The following is a 22,237-nucleotide window of genomic DNA, read 5'->3' on the forward strand; positions in this document are numbered from 1 at the left end:
AGGTAAAACAATATATAATCTTGACATTCGGTGATAAACTTATCACTAAATTGTCACTAGAAAACCAACACTTTATTTTCCCGCACACCGTCATTGATATCGGTCGTGATGGCTACTAAAGTGGCCATAGTCACTGGTTCCAATAAAGGAATAGGCTTCGGAATTGTGAGGGGTTTGTGCAAAAGGTTCCAAGGGCACGTGTATCTCACATCCAGAAACGAGCAAAGAGGAAAAACAGCAGTAAGAAAACTTAAAGAAGAAAGTCTTTTCCCAAACTATCATAAGTTGGACGTCACTAAAAAAGCGAGCTTGGAACTATTCCGTGATTATATTCAAAAACAATATGGCGGGATAGATGTTTTAATTAATAACGCGGCTATAGGGTTTAGAAAGGATTCTACAATGCCAGCGATAGTCCAAGCAGAACGCACAATATTCGTCAATTATTTTTCTCTATTATCCACTTGTGAAATTCTCTTCCCGTTACTAAGGAATGGAGCTAGAGTTATCAATGTTTCTAGTAATTTGGGGCATTTGTCCCAAATACCTAGTTCTACTTTAAGGAACAAGTTGAAAGATAAGAATTTGACGGTAGAGGAGTTGAGTGAGCTGATGACTCAGTATGTGGATGCGACTCGGCAGGGGGCGCAGCTTTTGAAGTGGGGGAAATCTTCGTATGCGGTGGCAAAGGTTGGGGTAGTGGCGTTGACGAGGATACAACAGAGAATGTTGAATGATAGAGGTGAGTTTGCTTTTTTAGTTAAAAATTATTATTATAGTTCGTTCGTGTTAATATGAATGCAGTAAAATCACCATTGTCCGCCGGCCTAGCGATGCTCGTAAGTCGTAACCAATTTAAAATTCGAATAGAGGTATCATATTTTTGTTAGAAATGCGCGACGTAGAAAAGGTTGAGTACCACCATAGAGTAATTTATACTAGAGCGGTACTGTCATAGTAAATTTTGTAACCCCAGTAAATTCACTGCCATCTGTCGACACACTTTAAAACTAAAAATAAATATTTATAAAAATACGATAAAATGTATTTAAATATGGATAAATGATTTTTTTTATTTGCATTTATTATTTTTATGATTTTGACCCATGTTCTTTCACTGATATGCGTTAAAATTATAATAACAAACGAAACCGTCAACGCCCTCTATACGAGTGTAGGTCAAAACTAGTGGCGCCCTCTGATCGAGAATCAAATTTTCGTGATTTTCGAGGCACGTTTTTTCCTTAGACTGTATCCATCTATTACGGAGTTATATCTATCTTTGGTACCACTATACTAAACTGTATTTCATATATACGTGTGGGCATGAAGAAAATAATTGCAGAAAAAAAACGCAATTAATAAGAGCATGTTGCCGTCAAAGGCAGGTTTTATTAATATACGAATAAAAATTAAATTACATAATTTTGTTGTGTCTCATTCGGTTCACATGCACGAAAAATCGGTGCAAAGAAATCATGCTTGCATGCATGCATACATGTCGTATCTATACGATAAAAGTAGCGTGACTTGCTTGGTCGAAAAGGAGAATGAGAAGTGACAATGATGCATTGTTTGCGTCAGTAATGTTATCAAATCAAGTAGTGTGGACGCAAAAATGAAATTGGCTCGCCGATCCCCCTTGATTCGATTGTAACGCTGCGTCTCACGTAAGCGAACCACTTACGCGGCGCGGCGCGGCGGGCTCACGGCGTTCGCAACGAGATCGCCCACGTAGGACACTACTATAGGTATCAAAGGATTGATTCACCCCGCGCCGCATCGCTTCGCGTGTTGTTCGCCTACGTCGTAGTACGCTGCATAAGATTATGATATTTATGACCAAATGGTGGGGACGCAAGAATCTTAATTTTCGACGCTAGCTTTTTTTTAAATTTCGAGCGTTCGATTGTCACCATCAATCTAAAATTGATGATTAAATTGTGTACGTGTAGTCGCTAAATGATTGACGCCAATTTTCTGGTCAAATAAGTCAATTTGAACATCCCGTCTGGCCTATAATGAGCATTCAGACCAGACTGACTAAGGGTCGGTTGCACCAAACCGTCTGTCAGCGTTTTACCGTTCGCAAAATTTTACTGTATGGAAGGTTTCATAGTTCTCTGCTGCTTGACGTTAATCAGTGTTAATTGTGGTTGGTGCAACTGGCCCTTAGTCAAACCAAATTATTTGTACAGATATAAAAGTGAACGCCGTGCACCCCGGCTACGTGGCGACGGACATGACAGCGCACTCGGGCCCCCTGACCGTCGACGAGGGCGCGCAACCAGCTTTGTATCTGGCCCTGGACGCGCCGGACTCGTTGCGCGGCGAGTACGTGTGGAGCGACAACACCGCCGTGGACTGGGAAGCGAGTGAAATGCCGAAGCATGTTAAAAAGAATACAGCTTGAAAGTAAATTGTTGTTGGAAAAGTTTGGTCACACCTTATTTGGAACGCTTTCAATAGGATATGTTCCGTTTCCTGTTTGTAAATTTATAGCCAGCTCCAGACTACGCGGCGCGAAGCCGCGAACGCGAGTGTGGATGTGGAGTCATTTCGCTGATTAGCGAACTAGACTCGCGTTCGCGGCTTCGCGCCGTGATTCGCGCACGAGTGTGGAGGGAGCTTATGAATAATAATGGTGCGAACGCAGCTGCTAACCCTCAGCTTATAACGGGTCTCATTGCGAACGCATTCCACCACATCGTCTGCCGTGGCGGACACATGCAGGTGCGATACGTAATGCGCCTTATTTGCAGTGTTAGACTGCCGTCTAACACTGCAAATCTCTCTCGCTTGACGCGGAGATCGACTCTCGCATCGGCAGAGCAGCCACTACGTTCGGGAGGCTCCGTGCAAGGGCTTGGGACAACAATCATCTCACGGTAAAAACGAAAATGCTTATTTACCAAGCGTGTGTCCTAAGCACACTTCTGTACGGAGCGGAATCCTGGACTACTTACGCAAAACAAGAACGCCGGCTGAACACCTTTCACATGCGCTGTCTGCGGAGCATACTTGGCATCACATGGAAGGATCGCGTGACAAACGAGTCTGTTCTAGGCCAGGCACAGCTCCCTAGTATCACAGCCATACTAAAGAAGAGACGACTGAGGTGGCTTGGGCATGTGCATCGTATGGAACGGACTCGTTTACCACGTCAAATCCTGCTAGAAGATTGCGGACGCAAAAAGACCGGTCGGGCGGCCAATGCTGCGCTTTAAAGATTGTGTCAAGCGTGATATGGTTGCCTTTAATATCCCATGCAACCAATGGCAGAAACTGGCCGAAGACCGACCCATGTGGCGTCGTGTTGTCCATGATGGGCAACCCAAGCACGACGATGCCTGGTTTACCTATTTGAAAGAAAAACGCTTGGGGCGCCTCGAGCAGGCTTCCAACCCCCGCCCACCTGGGGGAGCATACACCTGCCGCGTGTGTGGACGAGGGATCCTCTCCCGCATAGGGCTACACAGCCACGAACGCAAGTGTCGTTACCGGGATGCTGCTTAAAACATCTGGCACAGATGAAAAGGCCTATTATTATTAGACTGCCGTCGTGGCGGATACATGCAGGCGCGATATGCGCCTTATTCGGAGCGTTAGCTTAGTCCACATACCAAAAGCAATATCCGGCTCCGCAGTGCCACACTATGCCATACGACTAAATAAATAAAAGTGCCACACACACAAGTGCTCTTGCTTACCACTGCCACTGTAGCTTGTAATACAAGTGGAAGTCCCTTTTTGACAGCTTTTGTTAGAAAGGGACTTCCACTTGTATTACAAGCTACAAGCTTTTGATAAACGGGCCCCTGATAGCAAAACTACACATCTCACACTTGTAAGGCAATTCAGCAGTGTTTCCCTAACTGTTGTTTCAATCTATGACTTGTGCTGCAAGCATAACTACACTGTCCACATTTGTACGGCTTTTCACCAGTATGTTTTCTTATATGAATTTTCAAAGAACCTCTATAGTTGCTAACATAACCCGTGAGCATAACTGCAGTAGTCACATTTGTAAGGCAATTCAGCAGCGTGTTTCCACGTGTGTTGTTTTAAACTTCCACCTGTGGTGCAAGCATAACTACACTGGCCACATTTGTAAGGCATTTCACCAGTATGTTCTCTTTTATGAATTATCATAGAACCTCTATGGTTGCTAGCATAACTACAGTAGTCGCATTTGTAAGGCAAAGCAGTGTGTTTCCCCATGTGTTGTTTCAAACTTCGATTTGTGCTGCAAGCATAACTACACTGGCCACATTTGTACGGCTTTTCACCAGTATGTTTTCTTTTATGAATTAACAAATGATCACTACGGTTGCTAGCATAACTACCGTAGTCACATTTGTAAGGCAATTCAGCAGTGTGTTTCCCCATGTGTTGTTTCAAACTTCGACCTCTGCTGCAAGCATAACTACACTGGCCACATTTGTACGGCTTTTCACCAGTATGTTTTCTTATATGAATTATCAATGAACCTCTATAGTTGCTAGCATAACTGCAGTAGTCACATTTGTGTTTATTTTCGGGATGTGTCAAAGCGGTTTTTCTGGCTGTTGTATGTTCGGGTGTACTTACAGGCATCTTCTGTGGGCCTTGTCCTGCAACAACGTTTTATTTATTGAGACGATATGTACCTATATAATTTAACAAATGAATTTTCATGAATTTAGCTCAGCAACTCGAACGGCCAAGCCGCATATTTTAACTAAGGTGTAGAGTTAGAAGTTTGGCTCTACATGAGATCTGATAATTTTTTTACAGTGCGACGAGCCTTATGGTTTTGTCTTGGCAACATTTTACATGAAAATGTTTTTGGTGGGATATGTAGTTCTAGAATCATGATCATATCATTAATGTCATACCTACACAATACCACAGAATAGTAATAGTATTATCATACTCTATACTTACTTACTCACTTACTCCATTGGCTCAGCGACCCAAAATGAGACTTGGCCTCCGACACAAGACAGCGCCACTTTTCTCGATCCTGTGCGACCTCTCGCCAATTGGTGACTCGAAGTTCTATGGTCTGTAGTAATTCGCTATTTGTGATGTGTCCCGGTCCCGACCAGCCCCGCGTCCTTTCATTACATCGGAGTTCCGGAAACAAGTTTTTGATTCCCTCCACGGACGAATACTATCAGATTGGTGACTGAGCGTTACGTGTGGCCAGGAATTAAGAAGGATTGTAGGATGTGGGCACGTGCGTGTATTCCGTGCCAGGCGTGCCAGCGCTCTAAAGTTTCACGCCACATGCATGCCCCGGTTCATGACTTCAAGCCACCAACTGGTAGGTTCTCGCACGTTCACGTCGATCTAGTCGGTCCTTTGCCTGTGTCAAATGGGTTTAAATACTGTCTCACGGCTGTAGATAGGTTTACGCGTTGGCCTGAGGCAGTACCCTTGTATGATATCACTGCGGAAAGTGTTGCCAAAGCTTTCATTTCGACGTGGGTTGCGCGTTTTGGCTGCCCTCAAAATATCACTACTGACAGAGGCAAGCAATTCGACAATTTATTCCGTCAGATAGCAACAATGACTGGGTCGCGTCACTTGCGAACTACTGCGTATCATCCCGCAGCGAATGGCCTCGTGGAACGTTTCCACCGCCAATTCAAGGCTGCTATAATGTGCCACGCAGATGAATGTTGGACTGAAACCCTTCCACTAGTACTTCGACCGCCGAGTTAGTTTACGGCGAGCCGTTAAGACTTCCCAGCGATTTATTGCAAGTATTGCAACCGACACCTGACCAACTGACGGACTATACCGATTTCTTATCGCGTTTGAATCAGCATATGAAAAAGTTGCAACCGACAATGGTTACTCGTCACGACTCTGCCAAATTTTTTATCTATAAGGACTTGGCAACTGCAACGCATGTTTTTGTAAGGCAAGATCTTGTTCGTAGGTCGCTTCAGCCACCGTATGCTGGCCCCTATAGGATACTTGAGAGGGCGGACGTCGCTGGTAGGGAGGTATCAATTTCTATTGATAGGTTAAAACCTGCCTACATTCTGACAGAACCGTCTGGCCCTACCAAAACGTCATCGACCTTGTTGCCTAGCACCTAGTGTCTCGTTCTGGTCGCCATATACGTTTCCCCGATTATTATCGACCTTAAAGGTCTCGGGGGGGCTGATGTGGCGACAATTGTTAGTATTTTTATAAATAATATAAATGTAATAACATCCAAATACCGTTGCGGCTTCGCGCGATGCGAGCGCGGCGTACAGGTACTAGCCTTAGTCAGGCTTTAACTTACTAGTCGTAGTTAGTCTATTCAAAACTTCTTTTTCAGAGTCCAGTATTCTTCATGAGGCCGGGTGATCTAACAAATTTTGTATTTCCACCTCCGCCGATTTTCCATTCACTGTAATTTTTTCTTCTTCATCTTCAGGATAGCATCGTTTTTTCGCTTGCAATATTTTTGCATATGATGGTAACACCGGATTATTTTTGCTATTAACAAACTTTTGTATCAATTGATATTGGTGCTTTGTTAATTTTGCCTCCTCTAATAAAGATAAAACCTCATCCACATTCACCTCACTCCGAATATTGTCGGTTGGAATATCAAATGAAGAGTTTAAGGAAGATTTATCTATTTCGGATAGTTCCGCTAATCTTCTACGTTTAGTTTGGTTACTGCATGAGTCATAGTCTTTTTTTGGTCGCCCTAATTTTGGAGCATTATTACACTTATTATCTAACATTAAAACACTTGCTGTTGACGAGGTCGCAGCTATATGTAAATCTACGTCTTCTACACTATTCAACCACTCATTATATTTAGAAATAACTGAAACCCTACTTCTCCTCTCTTTCTTCCAAAATGTTGATAAACTTCTACTTAAATTATTAAGGCGATTATGTAGACTGCAAACATTAACGTTTTTAGCCTCTTCTGGTAGCTCTTGCGCAAGTATTTGGAGAATATGGCGTGCCCTGTCAATATATGAACCATCGGTAGCACACCACAATTCAAATATGTGCATCCTTGTAAACGTGCAGTGAAAAAAAGTACCTGAAAAGAAACAAAAAACGTTAGAAAGTATAAATCAAGATTGGTACCTCATCATTGGACCCATATGGCTCCGTACTTTTAAAAGCTACCGTGAATGCTCTAAATACCATGCTACTAATAACAATTAATAATACATACCTTTGTTTACAATTTCCATAATGATGCAATAGATAACAATTAAAGAATTTTGAAATATGTGCCGTCAACAAATGAAAATTTATTAATAACACATCGTTATAAGTCAGTATACACTAGTATCAGTATCAATCTAAACATACATTTAAATATAAATATAAGTACATAGACATCATATATCATATTGCATAATGTTGCATATTATTATATTACATTATATCAATGCATATTAATAAAGCAATAAGGGTAATTGGAAAAATTCAGTATAGTCGTAAAATAGCTCTTGCAAATAGCTTTTTAATACATTTTATTAACTTTACCTTAACCATGTCACTGATAAGGCTAATTACGCGTCCTCGATTGTACTTTGAGGGTCCAAAAATTAATGATCTACTTAAATAATTTAGAAACTATAATTATATAGTCTCAGGTGGTACAGCTATTAATTAATAATTTGCCATAGAATATACAAGATAATCTTTACCAAAGTCACTATGGATTTCCTAGACTTATTATAGCCTACTATGGAGCCACTGTGCATTGTCTTGGTATCTCCATGTTTAATCATGGTACCATCAACTAACCTCTATTGTATATTTCAAAATTCCCCACTGCGGAGTTCTTGTTCTCACACTCTATACCAGTTTCCTGAACTTGTCTCAGGCAGTCCTGGTCTGTGCTCCGAGTGCCGGTGAGCAGCGTGTCCACAACAAGAGGCTCCAGCTTGACACAGCCATCCATTTGAAAGGTTCTTCCGGCGACATTCCCACATGATTGCTTCACTTTTATCGCCAGGTTGGAAGCTGAAACTACCATCAGATTAAATCAGTAAAACTAGTGGCTCTGTGAGACCTCACGTTAAAGTTAGAAAATGTAAAAGTGGAAAATACTTATAGTCTGTTTTTTTATTCTTGGACTAAAATGACATTTCATGTGTTGCTAGTTTTTTACGTCTTATATTTATAGCTTGTTGATTCGTTATCACAGTGAACTCACAATGGTCTTAAGCGCCATAGACGCGATTAGCGCCTAAGTACTTTATGCAAATTTCCGCATTTTAGAATATTTCCAAAAAGTAGATCGATAAAAAAATCCTATTTAATCATAGAATCTGCTCTAAAAAATATCATGAGAACTAGTTAAGAATTGCGACCTGTAGAGGAGAACATCTGGACATATAAAATCAAAATGGCCCAGTAAAAAAATAAAGCTAATGCTACAGTCAATTCTAACAATACTAGCTACCCGCCCCAGCTTTGCATGGGTAGTTCAACTAATTTACACAAAACCTTTACGAATTATACATATAAACCTTCCTTTTGAATCACTATCTATTTAAAAAAACGCATCAAAATCCGTTTGCCTAGTTTTAAAGATCTAAGCATACATAGGGACAAACATACATACAGAGCAGAAAGCGACTGTTTCATACTATGTAGTGATTCATGTCTTTTAACCAAAGCCTTTTTGTACCTATGCTTGAGTGTACAGTTAATAAACAATATATATAATTGATGTTGTTGTATATTATTTAACCCTATTATAATTTGACATTTAATTTATGAGTGGACAGATTTAACCCTCTTAAACCTTAGTTAGAACCCACAACTGTGAACTGACCTGTTGGTGCGCGGCGCACGCCGCGCCGCTCCACTAGCTCGGGACCCAGCACGAGCTCATCTTTCACAGCGTGGTCGGCGTACAGCGCCGCCGCAGCGCTCACGCCATGCGACTCGTTTTTTACACGCACATATGAGCACGAACTCTCGGCCCTTATAGACACACTCTCGCGTCCGGGCTCGTCTTTTATACACATTTCATCCAGCAAAGGCTCAGCTTTCACAGACACTCCCTCGAAAGTGGGTTCACCTGTTCCTGTTATACACACATCCTCACAGGGCTCAGCCTTCACGCAAACACTCTCTGCGGCTTGTAACGCTGACGACTCCATCGTCAACTGAAAAGTTCTTTAGCTTCGCGTATATAGAGGTTATACAAAATATGCTCAAACAGGACTTAAAGTTCCAAATGATTTGCTAGAACACTATTTATTGATTTTCTTGGTAAGTATAGTATCACCTTCGGTGACCGGGTATACCAATGACGGCAATGACAATATTGACAATGTCAACGACATTGTCATAAGTTTATTACATTGACTATACCATAGATAACACAAAACAGATTTGTAGGTGTAGACGAGACAATGTTTCGCACAATCTGATTAGATTGACAAATTAATTGGTATAGTTGGTCAAACCAACTTGTCAGTAAATAAGAACAAAAAAACTATACTCGGCCTTTTCTTTTGGTGGTAGTAGTAGACAAAGACAGTATGATTCTCTCTGTCTATGTTTGAAATGAGACAGCCCTTTGACAAACTATAACGCGTATGAAAAAAGCTTTGAGTGTATACTTGGTGTATACTCACTGGTAAAGGTCGCATTGCGGTGTGGTAGTCTGTTACGCGTATTAAGTGTAACACACCGTCGCACCGCACCAAAGTCATTGTGCGTCGTGCCCATAAGTAAGAGCGAGAAAGAGATATCGCTTTCTCGCTTGGTGCGGTGCGATGGTGTGTTAGGACATTATAATTCCTCGTATGTATAGGCCGCTCCAGACTCGCGAACGCGAGTGTGGAGTCGATTTCGCTGATTAGCGAACTAGACTCCACCCACAATCGCGTTCGCGGTTTGGCGCCGCGATTTGCGCATAGGGCCCTCCACACTCGCGTTCACGGCTTCGCGCTGCGTAGTCTGGAGCGGGCTCATGAGTGTGGAGGCAGTACCTGCCTACGGCTAAGACAGACACGTATACCAATATCATAGACAATATGTAGAAGGCAGAAAGAGATTATATGTCATGTGAGTAGGCTAATTGTCTGTGGAATGGAACTTAACGATGAATCTAGTATAAAACTGGATTAGGCATGAGTGGTGGGGGGGGGGAACTGTCAGAACGGGATAGTCTTATGTATCTTTCAGTAGGAGTAGCAGAGAAAGCGTTTTATTGTTTGTCCTTGTTACAGTCTCACATTTTTTTCTATTCCCCACCGTCAATTTGTATGGTTTATGGTAGGCTACAAATCTACTCGACCAATCATATTGTCGCATTGCGTACGTTCTGTCCCTCACGGGCGCACGCGGTAGGCCACTTCTATAGGATCCTACCTTCTATGAAGTTAACCTTTGGAATCTGTCAAACCCAACCCAAAAAAGTCAAAACATTGTTTCTTTCAAAAACGTGCGGTAGGAACTTTGCAAAACTATTAAATTAAACCAAAAAATGGTTACCAAAGTTGCTGTAGTGACCGGAGCGAATAAAGGAATAGGTTTCGCGATTGTCCGAGGCCTTTGTAAGAGATTCGATGGCGTTGTTTACCTTACATCCCGCGACGAAACTCGAGGTGAAACCGCTGTGATACAACTTGGCAAAGAGGGTTTACACTCAAAATATCACCAATTGGATATTACTAGCGTGAAAAGCGTTGAGAAGTTTCGCGATTATATACAGAAAGAGTACGGCGGCATTGATATTTTGGTAAACAACGCGGCCATGGCGTTTAAAAGCAACGCGAAGGAGCCTGTGACGGTGCAAGCCGAACAGACTTTGTTCGTGAATTATTTCAGTCTGCTGTCTACTTGCGAGATTTTATTCCCTATACTGCGCGATGGGGCTAAAGTGGTCAATATCTCAAGCTCAGCCGGCCATTTGACTCATATACCAAGTGTGGCTTTGAGGAACAGATTTAAAGACCCTAAGTTGACCGTTGAGCAGTTGGGAGAGTTGATGCAGGAGTATATTGAGGCGGCTCGGAAGGGGACGCAGCTGGCGGAATGGGGCAACTCGTCTTATGTAGTCTCTAAGGTTGGAGTAACAGCGTTGACCAAGATTCAACAACGAATGTACAATGATAGAGGTAAGTAAAGGTTACTTTTTTAATTCAAATTGAGGTTCAAAGAGTAGCATTCATTGCACATATTTTCTGCATTCAATTAAAAATTGCTAAACAAATATCCTTGTTAACATTCATCATTTTAACTTAATAGTAAGAATAATCTCAAAATAGTACCTGAATGAATTTTGTATTTAGCAGACATCTGCAAACATTATTAAGCTTGGAAATAAGTCAATAGTGGAAACCTGGAAACTGAAAACTAGAAAGTGAAAGTGAAACTGCTGTAGCCGTTTAGGAAGTTTTTTCGTATGGCTTTTTGTGTTACCCTACTTTGGAGATTTACAGTTTTTTGGTATCGTACCGCTTCCGACTCGTATGGTAGATGGCCAATATGGTGGACATATTTGCTGTCCACGGGTGAAATCTCAATAGCTCAGTTAGCAGAACATGGGCTAGTAATTCAGTATCATAAGTTTGAATTTCGCTTGACAGTACATTTTTCTTTTTTATCATACCAAAGATTTTGGCTGTAAACTGAAGTAAATGTCATATACGAAGGAAAAAATGACCAAAGCCAGAGCCAGGTGTCCAGAGCTGGAATCGAACCAGCGTACCCCGTTTACCGGACAGGTGCCTGAACCGCTCGGCTATCCGGTCACGGTGGCATGGGTCGAAATTTCCAAGTATATGACACAATTCCCAAAGGCTTGTGGCGCCCCCTGGCCATCTCGCCATATTTTAATATAAATTCAAGGTTTTTTCGTGTTTTATACTTTAAATAGATAGTATTGTAGGACTATCTTCAGAAACAAAATTACCAATCTTACCAGTAACTTACCCAATGTTACCAGGTATTTTACCATCATTACTACTATTACTACCAATATTACCGCCTCATACATTCTACACACTCACGAACACCTCTCACATTGTTCTCCGGATAGCCTGGAAAGAGTAATAATGATGGGCAAAGTTGAAGGCACGAGACCTCAGGGCCCTCCTCCGACTAGATGGTGTGCTCAAATTACGGCACCTATGCAACTAAAACTGCATGAGGCCATGCGCTTGGCGAGGAACAGAACCCTATGGAGGAACCTGGTCTTCAGCAGAAGGACATGATGTCACGATCCTCAGTATTGAGGGACCGACTGAAGAAGAAGAAATAAAATAGAATATTGGCATTATAAAATCAGTTTAATCACAACAATATATAATTTAAGGAATACGACGATCACAGTCCAATTATCCGTCTGTCTATCACATTGCTAAATATCTCAAGAACTACTTAGACTATTGATTTGGAATTTGGAATAGTTATGAACAACGCTGACCCAAACACATGTCAAGTGGGGTATCATTTGTAAGAGCTCGAATTCGAAATTCTTAAACAATTTAATTTTTTTTTACAGTAAAAAAATTATTTATGAAGGACAGTGTGAAAAAAAATACCACTCCCCCCCTTAACTCCAGAGTTCAGCAACGAAACAATATGAGATTTTTATATAACAACTAACATAACATAATTTTTTGTAACATTATCATAAATATTACAGGAAAATTATAATCACACCTCTTATCTTGATAACTTACGATAACTGCGTGCACTCTGTCCGAGTCGTGCCAAGGTCCGAAGTCCGAACTTAGTCCTATTCGTGCCCATTGTCCCATGGAAGATAAGAAATTTGAGTGAAAGAGACAGAAGAAAAGATGCCAAAGACTTATGCATAATGCTTGTAGAACCAGTGGGGCGACACTCCTCCTTTTGGGCAAGCTCGGCTCCGTTCGGCTCAGCATTGCTCCGAGCAATTATTAGGGTTGGCACAACATGACGTCCCTTTGCGGTTGCATATGCTTTCCTGCTTGAGACGTGTTTTTGACTTAGGTAGTCACTTTTGAAACTTCACAGATTTTACTGTAAGTATTTATATTTAGGTAGGAAGTTTAGTAGGAAGGTATATAATAAAATTAAATTTCGCAATGCAATGCATTCTAACTATTCTATGCTTAGCGGAAAACTGAAGGCAGAAATTTAATAAAACACTGATTTGCAGACGATTTATGTATTTGTATTAAGATTAAAATACAAACTGGTACTGATATGTCGCAGTTTGTGTTCAAAATTCGTAATATTATCCAGACATATAATTTTAATTGGCGAGAGCTAAAATTCACTGTAGTTGTGACTGGAACAAATGCATACGACTAGACCTTCATAATTCAGTCAGCATGAAGTTATTATCTATTCTTATTTGTTGCATTATCTATGAAAAGGGACCTTATTGTCGATGGCGCTTACGCCGCACATGCAGCGTCGCGCGGCATTGTATTTATATCGGAGCATCGTTTATAATGGCGTAAGCGCCATCGACAATAAGGTCCTTTTTTATAGAAAATACCACAATAACCATCCATTTTATTTATTAAACTAAAATAATTATTACTGCTATACATCCCATTGGTTCAATAATTTAACACCTTGATTAAAATAAATAAACTTCTTGATCATCAATAAGTTCATCAGACTTAAATAAACTTAACTCCTGATTTGACAGCTCTCATTCCATAAAAAAATGACAAAATTACCAAACAATAGATATCACATTATTAACCAATTTTCAACTTATTGTAAACAATTGTAAAGTATTCGTCGCTATGTAACTACCAAGCATTCTTGAATTAATAACAAAATTTTAACACAATATCTGAGAAGTTTCTACTTCTCATAACGCAAGTTTAACAATAACTAGCAAACATAACAATTTCCTATTAACAAACCATTGAACCATTATTACTAAAGTATAGAACCGGCACAGAGCACCAGTATTTTGCGCCATGAATACGGCGCCATTTTGGCATCAAACCATAGAAGCGGAGCGTGAATCTCGCGACCTAAACGCGTAAGCGCCATTAATTTTACGGCGCTTACGACGTTTGGTCGCGTGGTACAGGTTGTGATTGCGACAATTTCATTGTTTGGTATGTCGTATCTATAGTAATAATAACTCAATGTAACAAACTTGAAAAAGTAAAACTTTCACTTAATACTTACTGCATGGAGATAACTTACTGAACAATTTAACACCTATAAATACGAGTTTTACGACTAATTGCAATTATTCGTTTAATGAGATATATGAGAACGAAAGGGGCTGAAACCGTTACCATTTCTCAACCATCTACATCCAAGTCAGTCTCAATCTGTTCCATAAACATAATATCGTTACGTGGTTATCACACTCATGCGGCGCACGCCGCTCCGGTGTGTAAGCGAGACAGCGCTATGCACGTATATAGCGATGTCCCTCTCGTGCACGGGAGCGGCGTGAGGATCTGCAGTCAATATAAAGACCGCATCAAATTACGCCTGTCGCTCCCGGCCTAGCCCGTTACGTAAATTATGTCACATATGGTCAAGGTGTTTTTTTTCACACCCGGCAATATTTTGCGATGTCTATAGGAGAGCCAAATATATTTTGCGATTTCGGGGTGGGCCTCATAGTAAAAGTCGCTTGTATGAATGCAAGAGTTAAAGCGAAGATAGAGCTTATAGACGATCATTCCACATTGACCTTAAATGACAATAAATTTGGCGACGCAGGAAAATTTTGCAGACCAAAATTATCTGCGTCGCTAATTTTAAAAATAAGTCGACCCGCATTTAAAAGCTGACATGCTGAAGCCCTAACAGTTGGTTTTTAATAGGAGTTAGCTTGGTTTGGGACTAAATTTTACGTACTTAGCATAACACAAATCAGTCGCATGCAGCCAAACCTTTAACCACAACGTTGTCTGAGTTAAGCGGTAGAGTATGTCTAGTTACAAAGCACATCTATCTCTTTCTAAAACAAGTAAGCGCGAGAGAGACTACACAATAAACCTGATAATCTTACGAAAGTGCCTCTGTCTCGGTTGTAGAGCCCTGATGGAATATTTGAAAGCACGGGCAAGCACATAAATATACCTGGCATATTGCACACATTAACTTAGTATCCCTTCGTTTCTTCTGCTTCGAGCAGACCTTGCAGCGTTGGTATTTATCTGCTTTGGTCGGCATATGCTGCGCTGCCGCTGCAGGCAAAGTGTTGACAGAATTATTAATGTTCCTTTTCACTGGCCGATCTATGCTTATAGTACTGCTGTTATACGTTTCAATCAGCTGTCTTATAAGTCGCAGTTGGAACGTAGCGTAGGACGTCCTGTTATACGGATCTTTAGACATTCTCCAGCAGTTAAAAGCATTCAACGAATGCATGTCCACGACGTGGAATAATAGTTTTTTATGCCAGTGCAATGGGCATAGACTCCGGTGCGTCGACATCATGAATTCGGAGTTATCGGCAAAATTCATGTTCATAATCTTGGAATAGTCTATGGATGCTTTTGGTTTGTTTATGAAGTTCCCTGTCGTTTTGTCTCTCTTCTTTAAAGGGAGCATTCCATCGTTATGGACGGAGGTTAATATGTATGTGTAATGTCGGTGACTATGCCATTGGATGGCGGTGAGTGGTGGGCAGTAGCCCACGGAGACTTCGTATTGTTTCAAGTTCTTAATGAAATTAGGCATTCCTGCTTTTTTCTGAGTTGTCTTCCCGCAAGCGTAAATACCATTCTCATACAGATATTTGAATAGCCTTGGACTTGTATATCGCTCATCAACATACAAGTGTCTATAAGTATTGTAATAATCCTTCAACAAACTCGCGATCACCGTTTCTGTAGCCCTCAATCCGTTCATTATAAATTGATCTGTTTTCTCTCCCCCAAAATAAAGCGTAAAATCATGTATTATATTCGTTTTCAAGTCTCTTAACATGAAAAGTTTTATGCCTGTCTTCTTCATGTCATGGCGAGTCATAACCCCTTTAAAAGGTACAATAGTTTCGTTCACAGAGAGAATCTTAGACGGACATGTGACTACAGTTTTGAATTTGGCTCGCGCGTGATGTATTAAAATGTCGATTATGTTGACATCTGTGGACATCGTAGGTTTGCGAAGCAGATAGAGCAATGTTGAGAATCTAGTACGGTTCATCAGAGTACCAAATATCGGAGAAAACAAGAGATGATCCGTCGACCAATGTTCATCCAGCCTAGTTCTTTTATTCCGCGTCATTAGCATGCACAAAGTGAGGAATATATAGAATTCCGGCACTGTTAAATCGTTCCATTTCTTCAAATGCGAGCTGGATTCCTGGTCATCGATATATTCCCTGTAAGTTTGATTGATGCTTTGGACGATTTGAAGCATAATGTCGGGATCGAAGTAGTGTAGGAAGTAATCTATTTCCCTTGTCTCCTGAAACATGAGTATTGGGTCGGTCTCGAAAGGGGTCTCATTGAAAGGGACGACGTTGGGCTCAAACCTGTCGGAGGTCCACTTGAAGTCGGCGTTTCTCTTGGACAGGGACTCAGAGACGCCTCCTTCGTCGGCTGGGTCGTTTTCGTTGTCTTGTTCGTCTTCGGAGCTCTGTTAAACAAATATTAAGTTATTAATGAATGTTTTGACTTATCAACTCTGTCACGTCTACTTATATGTGTTAACTCGAAAGTCGCACGTGAGAGTAACATTGCCCTTCGGACTAATTCATTAGAAGGGGGTATTTAGCGTACTTATGTACGGGACAAGCCACACTTAGTTAAGACTTAAGATTGATGTAGTCGAGTATATTTTCTAAACAAAACCCCATCAGAAATCTGACACATACACTTTGTATAGAAAAAGTACTCGTTATTCTGAGTAGAAATAGATAACCCATAATACTCTAATTTTTTGGGTTATATAAACTTTTTTCTTATAAACCCCCTTTTATGACAACTCGTTGCTACAAAAACAAGAAACACCTGCTACGCTATGTCGTAGCCTCGTAGCGCTACGAGGCGAGGTATGATTATTGTAGCAGAGAATAAGTTATAATGACATTAATGACAGCAGGACACACTTTGTATGAATTTGCTTCAAAACATGCACAGTGCACAATGTGCAGCTTTAGCAATATACTCTTGATCATACTTCGCCCGTTTTGCGACTGCTTTTAAACACAAATAAAACGTACCTCACAACCAAATAAAGAATCTGACTCCGACAGCTCATCCATCTCAAAATGCGACTCGGCGTCCATCATTCTTAACAATTCATCGGTAAACTTATCATCATCCATAATGGCCGTCATTTTCAAATTCAGAACTATAAAAGGTTGTAGAAATTTTAAATTTGGAATTGTGTTCTCGCGTTTGACGTTCGTTTGTTTTGTCGGCGATATCGATCGGGATTTGGCGCATGATGGATGCGGGTCGGTGTTGCCTGTTGTGGGAAAATTTACGAAAACATGCGTAAATAGGGTATTTTCCTACTAGTCAAATCAGTTTTATTTTTTAGAACTGTCAAAACGATTTGCTAATATGGAAATTATTTGAAACATTAGACACAGACGTCACGGTCAACTAACCTACTTTTTATACTTCAATCCGATGGATTAAATAGAAATTGTGTTTAAAAATAACTGCTATCAATTTTTTTCTCTAACAATTACCTGGTGCATTGTTTCATGCATAGTGTGTTTTTTTTAAATACAGTGTAATTTACAATTTCAATTATTTAATTCAGACAAATGTCCATATAATTTGTTAGTAGCCTTAGTAATACAATTACCCTATTGGTACAACTTAATAAGTTAAGCTACAATATGTAATATAAACAATAAAATTGACGTAGGTTAGCGAAAAGCAAACTTGTTATTAAAATGTACTTATTACTTTTATATCGTTTTTCCTAAACTGATATCTCTTGGTTACGTTTTTTGAATATATTTACCAATTTTTACATTCATTGGTCGAGTTACTAAGTCACGCATTCATAGGTAACCGAATTTGTTGTCATAGCTACAATTTAAACAATCGAGCAAGAAAGAAAATAAAGAAAGAAATAACTTTATTTTGCATGAATTATGCAAGTTTCTACTAAAACACTATTTAGGAACTACTGGTGCTATCTAGATCTTAAAAACCTAGAAGTCTAGGTCTATTACAACGGAAACCTGGCAATCTTTGCCCTGAATATAGGACGATGATTTGTGCTCAACCCCATTGTTGCCTATGCCTATAAGAAGTTTGTTGCATTACATTGCAATTTTCGATCGATTAATAAGCAATAGATGTTGACATGAATCGCGAATATATAAAATGTTATGTTTTCAGCTTTTTACCATAGCATGGTATATTAGAATGCTGAAAATCATATTTTGTAAGTGTAAATATGCGTAATAAATTCATTAAGAGGCCGTAGTCGATTTTGGAGCAAGAATGTAAAATTGATAGATTTAGTCGTTGAAATTATACACGTTTTGTTACGTAATATCTAAATAACAAGTATTGATTTCTATTAGCACGTCTTCTCATCTTGCCTTTTAATAATGAGGTCGCGAGCGTGCGTCACCGGTAATGCATGAAGAGAAGGGGCAGTTTTTAAAAATTCTTAAAAAAATCATGGTGGTAAATTATACAAATTGATGTATAAGAATAGTTTCAGCAAATGCTGTAGATTGTTTAAGTATCAAAATTACGTTGAAGTTAAGTCGATTTTCAGAGAAATTGTCACTTGTTTTGAAGTAATTTCTGGAGAAAATTGATTTCGTCTAACTTTCGTTTACACTACTTCAGTCATAATAATAAAAATGTAGTCTAATAAACGTCAAGTACAGAATATGTGTAATACAAAATTACCATGTTTAGCCGTCCAAACTTTACGAAATTTACAAATAAGAGCGACAAAATCAGTGCTTTACGCGCGTTTACCTAAACGTCCATCAGAAAAGCAAACATTACTAATTTAGTGAGTCTGTTTTCAATAAATTGATCTGATAAAAGGTAAGATAAGAAGATGTGCTAATAGAAACCAGTACTTGTTATTTCAATTAGGTAACAAAAGGTGTAAAATGTCACGGACTAAATCTATTAATTTTACATTTTTGCGACTAAAATCGACACCGGCCTCTTAAAAGTATTTAAAATAATGCCCAGCATCACGTGACTGCAAACGCAGATCGGAGCGCGTGACGTCACGGTATGAGAAACACGCACAGACAAGTTGTCAAACCTGGTGGTCCTCTGGCACTGACAGCAGTTTGTTTATCACATCGTTACGTCATCCAGATCACGTGACAGCTTGGAGAAATTTAAACACTACAAATTAGTCGATTTTTTATTCAAAATTAATGAATAAAAAAATTTTTTTTTTTTAATAATTACGTGTCTATCTATAAAATGAAAACAGTTCTTAAAAATTGTCAACATGCCTATTGCAGATATGCAGTTGACTTGACCGCCTTCGTTTTACTCCGACTGACTAGGGAAGGGAAGGGTGAAAGTTCTGCGTTTTTAGGGTTCCGTATGTTTGACGCCAATGTCTGTCTGTGGCACCGTCATTGCGATTCGGTTTTTTTTACGTCAAAAACCTCTACGTAAAAAAGACTAATAATAAAAAACAACCCTTAATAAAGATAATGTTTTTTTTTAAACTTTTTAAGGGTTGTTTTGTTTTATTATTTATTTGCGTAGCAGCTTATTTGCGTAGCAGGTTTTTTACACGCTTTTACTTATGTAGTGTAGGGGTCAAATCTTGCAAGTTAAATTTGACCCACTTCCCGACTTCCAATGAAGCTGATCTGATGACGGAGACACGAGTTGTTAAAACAACGAAAACTAATTGTGTTTGGGGTTTTTAGAATTGTCTCGATTAGTATAAGTTGCCTGTGGAAAGAAAAGTACAGTTAGCGATAAAAGATTGTACCAAAAATGAAATTTTTGCCAAAAACTTATTTATGATGATGATTGATGTCTGATGTTGTTGTTGTTGACAGATATAAAGGTGAACGCTGTACACCCCGGCTACGTGGACACAGACATGTCGTCCCACAAGGTGAGTTTGCAGCTATATAATCATCAAAGAGGATATAATATTATAGAGCGGTACTTTAATAGTAAATTTTGTAACCACAGTAAATTCACTGCCATCTATCGACACACTTTAAAGCTAAAAATGAAGATTTATAAAAATACGATAAAATGTACCTATTTAAATATGGATAAATGATTTTTTTTATTTGCATTAATTATTTTTATTATTTTGACCCATGTTCTGTCACTGATATGCGTTAAAATTGTTAAATAACGAACGAAACCGTGAACGCCCTCTATACGAGAGTAGGCCAGAGGTAGTGGCGCCATCTGATCGAGAATCAAATTTTCGTGATTTTCGAGGCACGTTTTTTCCTTAGACTGTATCCATTTATTACGGAGTTATATCTATCTTTGGTATGGAGAAGTGAGAAGCTATGAGAGATAAATCTGTTCTTAGGAACCATGGCGTCGATTTTAAATTTAATAGTAATTATATTCAAACTTTTTTTTAAACTCTCATAACCGGGAATCGAACCTGGTCAATATTTTTTGTATTATTGATTGTAGTATTTGTTTGTATAATTGATCCTGAAAGTGTGTGGACCAAATTTTGCTATGAAATCTTGTAAACATTAGACTGAAATGCCCACAATTTAAATAATTTGCAAAATATTGTCATTAATATGAACTGACTTTTCCCTACTGACCCATTTGGATTGATCACCCTGTATAGTGGAAGACCGCGGCTTCATACAAACGTAGTACGTGTACGTAGTCCCCATTTTCCTTTCTGTATATGTGACGTTTTCAATCAAAAGGTACCTCATTATGTCGCTTGCCATAAGGACGCTCTGACAGGTTTTTCGTATAAAGATACAAGCAATTTTAGCCCTTATGTTAAGCGACAATGTGGTACCTTTTGATTGAAAACGTCACAAATGTGTTTAAACAAATGGGTGGCAATTTTTATTTATTAATTGCAGGGCCCTCTGACCATCGACGAAGGCGCCTCAGCCCCGCTGTTCCTAGCCCTGGAGGCCGGGGACTCCGTGAGGGGACAGTATGTGTGGTATAACAGCAAGATTGTCTCCTGGGATGGAGAGAAGCCGGAAGGTTAAACTTACCCTTTACCTTTTAAGCCCTATCCACCCCACACTAGCGGTCTTTTGAGCGTCGGACCAAACCCAAACCAAACGGACGACTGGGATCATATCTCTATCTCTCTCACCCTACTCACAGGGCGGACACGCTGTACATCAAAAATCACTTGCGTTTCTATGTGTGAACGGCACGTCTGTACACGCGTCATGCGTCATTGTGTGACTAAGTTGTTTAAAAATAGTACTGAGCGGCCGGCAAACGGCCGTCAATCTGCTGTCGCAGGGCGAGGTCATTCGAGTCGGGGCGGGGCGGGGTGGTGCGTGGCCGTTCTGTATGATAATACTATTACTTATTCTGTGCCCTACTTTCGACCATGCGAGCGTGAATGAGAAGTTTTACGACCCCGGTCGTCCGTTTGGTTTGGGTCTACTATAGTTAGCGCTATGGAAAATGGCGTCGCTGCGCAGTTACGCTAAAGCCTAGTTCGGATTACGTTAGTAATTTAGTCGAGTGGCGAGTATTTGTGACTTTGCATGCCTAAAGGGTCTATGCTGCACATGGAGTATAAGGACCCTTTAGGCATGCAAAGTCACAAATACTCGCCACTTGACTAAATTAGTAACGTAGTCCGAATGAGGGCTATCGTTTTTTTGCTCACCAGTTGGCGCCTTTGTTGATGGTGGTCCAAAAGACTAAAGAACAGCTGTCAGTCACTGAAGTGACGAGTGACATTTGACATTTCGAACTATGGAAAAGACCACCATCTACACTAGCGGCGAATTCATACGCGTTAGCCCTCATTAGACTTAACGTTGCGTCGAGCAGCAGCCATAAGCCTCATTCTCACGAGCGCAGCGTGCATCAGACATTGCAAATGTGAACGCAACCATATTAAATGTATGAAACCGATATGCGTCACGACACAACACGACACGTCAGACAAATGTGAACCGGGCTTTAGCAACGCGTTTGAATGATACAAATGGAAACATGTGTATTTATTCACACGATGACGGTAGCGCTTTTTATCAAGCGTTGTTGGATTTTCAACTTTAAGCCTTGGTCTTTAAATCGAATTTAACGTGCGGGCAGATTCAAGCGCTTTTTCAAAGAGTTCACTAGATGCCGACGCTCGGGAGACGCTAGAGCGGGGTGTCTTACGG

General features: G+C 40.1%; 4 protein-coding genes across 5 annotated transcripts; 2 read left to right on the forward strand and 2 right to left on the reverse strand.

Annotated features, from left to right (window-relative positions):
• Positions 1-77: 77 nt before the first annotated feature.
• Positions 78-2,413, forward strand: LOC134751586 (carbonyl reductase [NADPH] 3-like). The gene is made up of 2 exons (XM_063687061.1): positions 78-742; positions 2,199-2,413. The coding sequence occupies exons 1-2, from the start codon at positions 109-111 to the stop codon at positions 2,411-2,413; spliced, it is 849 nt and encodes a 282-aa protein (XP_063543131.1). The 5' UTR covers positions 78-108.
• Positions 2,414-7,247: 4,834 nt separating this feature from the next.
• LOC134751557 (uncharacterized) lies at positions 7,248-9,266 on the reverse strand. Of its 2 annotated transcripts, none has more exons than XM_063687012.1 (2): positions 8,801-9,266; positions 7,248-7,983 (listed from the first exon to the last, which is right to left on the reverse strand). In XM_063687012.1, exons 1-2 carry the CDS (start codon positions 9,129-9,131, stop codon positions 7,760-7,762), a joined length of 555 nt encoding a protein of 184 aa, XP_063543082.1. In that variant the 5' UTR covers positions 9,132-9,266; the 3' UTR covers positions 7,248-7,759. The 2 variants fall into 2 exon arrangements, with proteins under 2 accessions (XP_063543082.1, XP_063543081.1); XM_063687011.1 differs by having other exon boundaries at positions 7,248-7,989.
• Positions 9,267-10,376: 1,110 nt separating this feature from the next.
• On the forward strand, positions 10,377-21,603 carry LOC134751547 (carbonyl reductase [NADPH] 1-like). The gene is made up of 3 exons (XM_063687004.1): positions 10,377-11,099; positions 19,934-19,992; positions 20,957-21,603. Exons 1-3 carry the CDS (start codon positions 10,466-10,468, stop codon positions 21,089-21,091), a joined length of 828 nt encoding a protein of 275 aa, XP_063543074.1. The 5' UTR covers positions 10,377-10,465; the 3' UTR covers positions 21,092-21,603.
• Positions 14,792-17,338, reverse strand: LOC134751540 (piggyBac transposable element-derived protein 4-like). Its single transcript, XM_063686990.1, has 2 exons — positions 17,132-17,338; positions 14,792-16,545 (listed from the first exon to the last, which is right to left on the reverse strand). The coding sequence occupies exons 1-2, from the start codon at positions 17,246-17,248 to the stop codon at positions 14,965-14,967; spliced, it is 1,698 nt and encodes a 565-aa protein (XP_063543060.1). The 5' UTR covers positions 17,249-17,338; the 3' UTR covers positions 14,792-14,964.
• Positions 21,604-22,237: the final 634 nt, after the last annotated feature.

The sequence above is a fragment of the Cydia strobilella genome, chromosome 22 (assembly GCF_947568885.1).
Source record: "Cydia strobilella chromosome 22, ilCydStro3.1, whole genome shotgun sequence".
Lineage (NCBI taxonomy): Eukaryota > Metazoa > Arthropoda > Insecta > Lepidoptera > Tortricidae > Cydia > Cydia strobilella.

Bases quoted from the DNA above. Each gene is read 5' to 3' on its own strand.
- LOC134751586 (XM_063687061.1), top strand. From the start codon at position 109: ATGGCTACTAAAGTGGCCATAGTCACTGGTTCCAATAAAGGAATAGGC. The intron at 743-2,198 runs GTGAGTTTGCTT...TTATTTGTACAG, and splicing joins GAGAATGTTGAATGATAGAG to ATATAAAAGTGAACGCCGTG.
- LOC134751557 (XM_063687011.1), bottom strand. From the start codon at position 9,131: ATGGAGTCGTCAGCGTTACAAGCCGCAGAGAGTGTTTGCGTGAAGGCT. The intron at 7,990-8,800 runs GTCAGTTCACAG...ATCTGATGGTAG, and splicing joins CGTGCGCCGCGCACCAACAG to TTTCAGCTTCCAACCTGGCG.
- LOC134751547 (XM_063687004.1), top strand. From the start codon at position 10,466: ATGGTTACCAAAGTTGCTGTAGTGACCGGAGCGAATAAAGGAATAGGT. The intron at 11,100-19,933 runs GTAAGTAAAGGT...TGTTGTTGACAG, and splicing joins ACGAATGTACAATGATAGAG to ATATAAAGGTGAACGCTGTA. The intron at 19,993-20,956 runs GTGAGTTTGCAG...TATTAATTGCAG, and splicing joins CAGACATGTCGTCCCACAAG to GGCCCTCTGACCATCGACGA.
- LOC134751540 (XM_063686990.1), bottom strand. From the start codon at position 17,248: ATGACGGCCATTATGGATGATGATAAGTTTACCGATGAATTGTTAAGA. The intron at 16,546-17,131 runs GTACGTTTTATT...TTTGTTTAACAG, and splicing joins ATTCTTTATTTGGTTGTGAG to AGCTCCGAAGACGAACAAGA.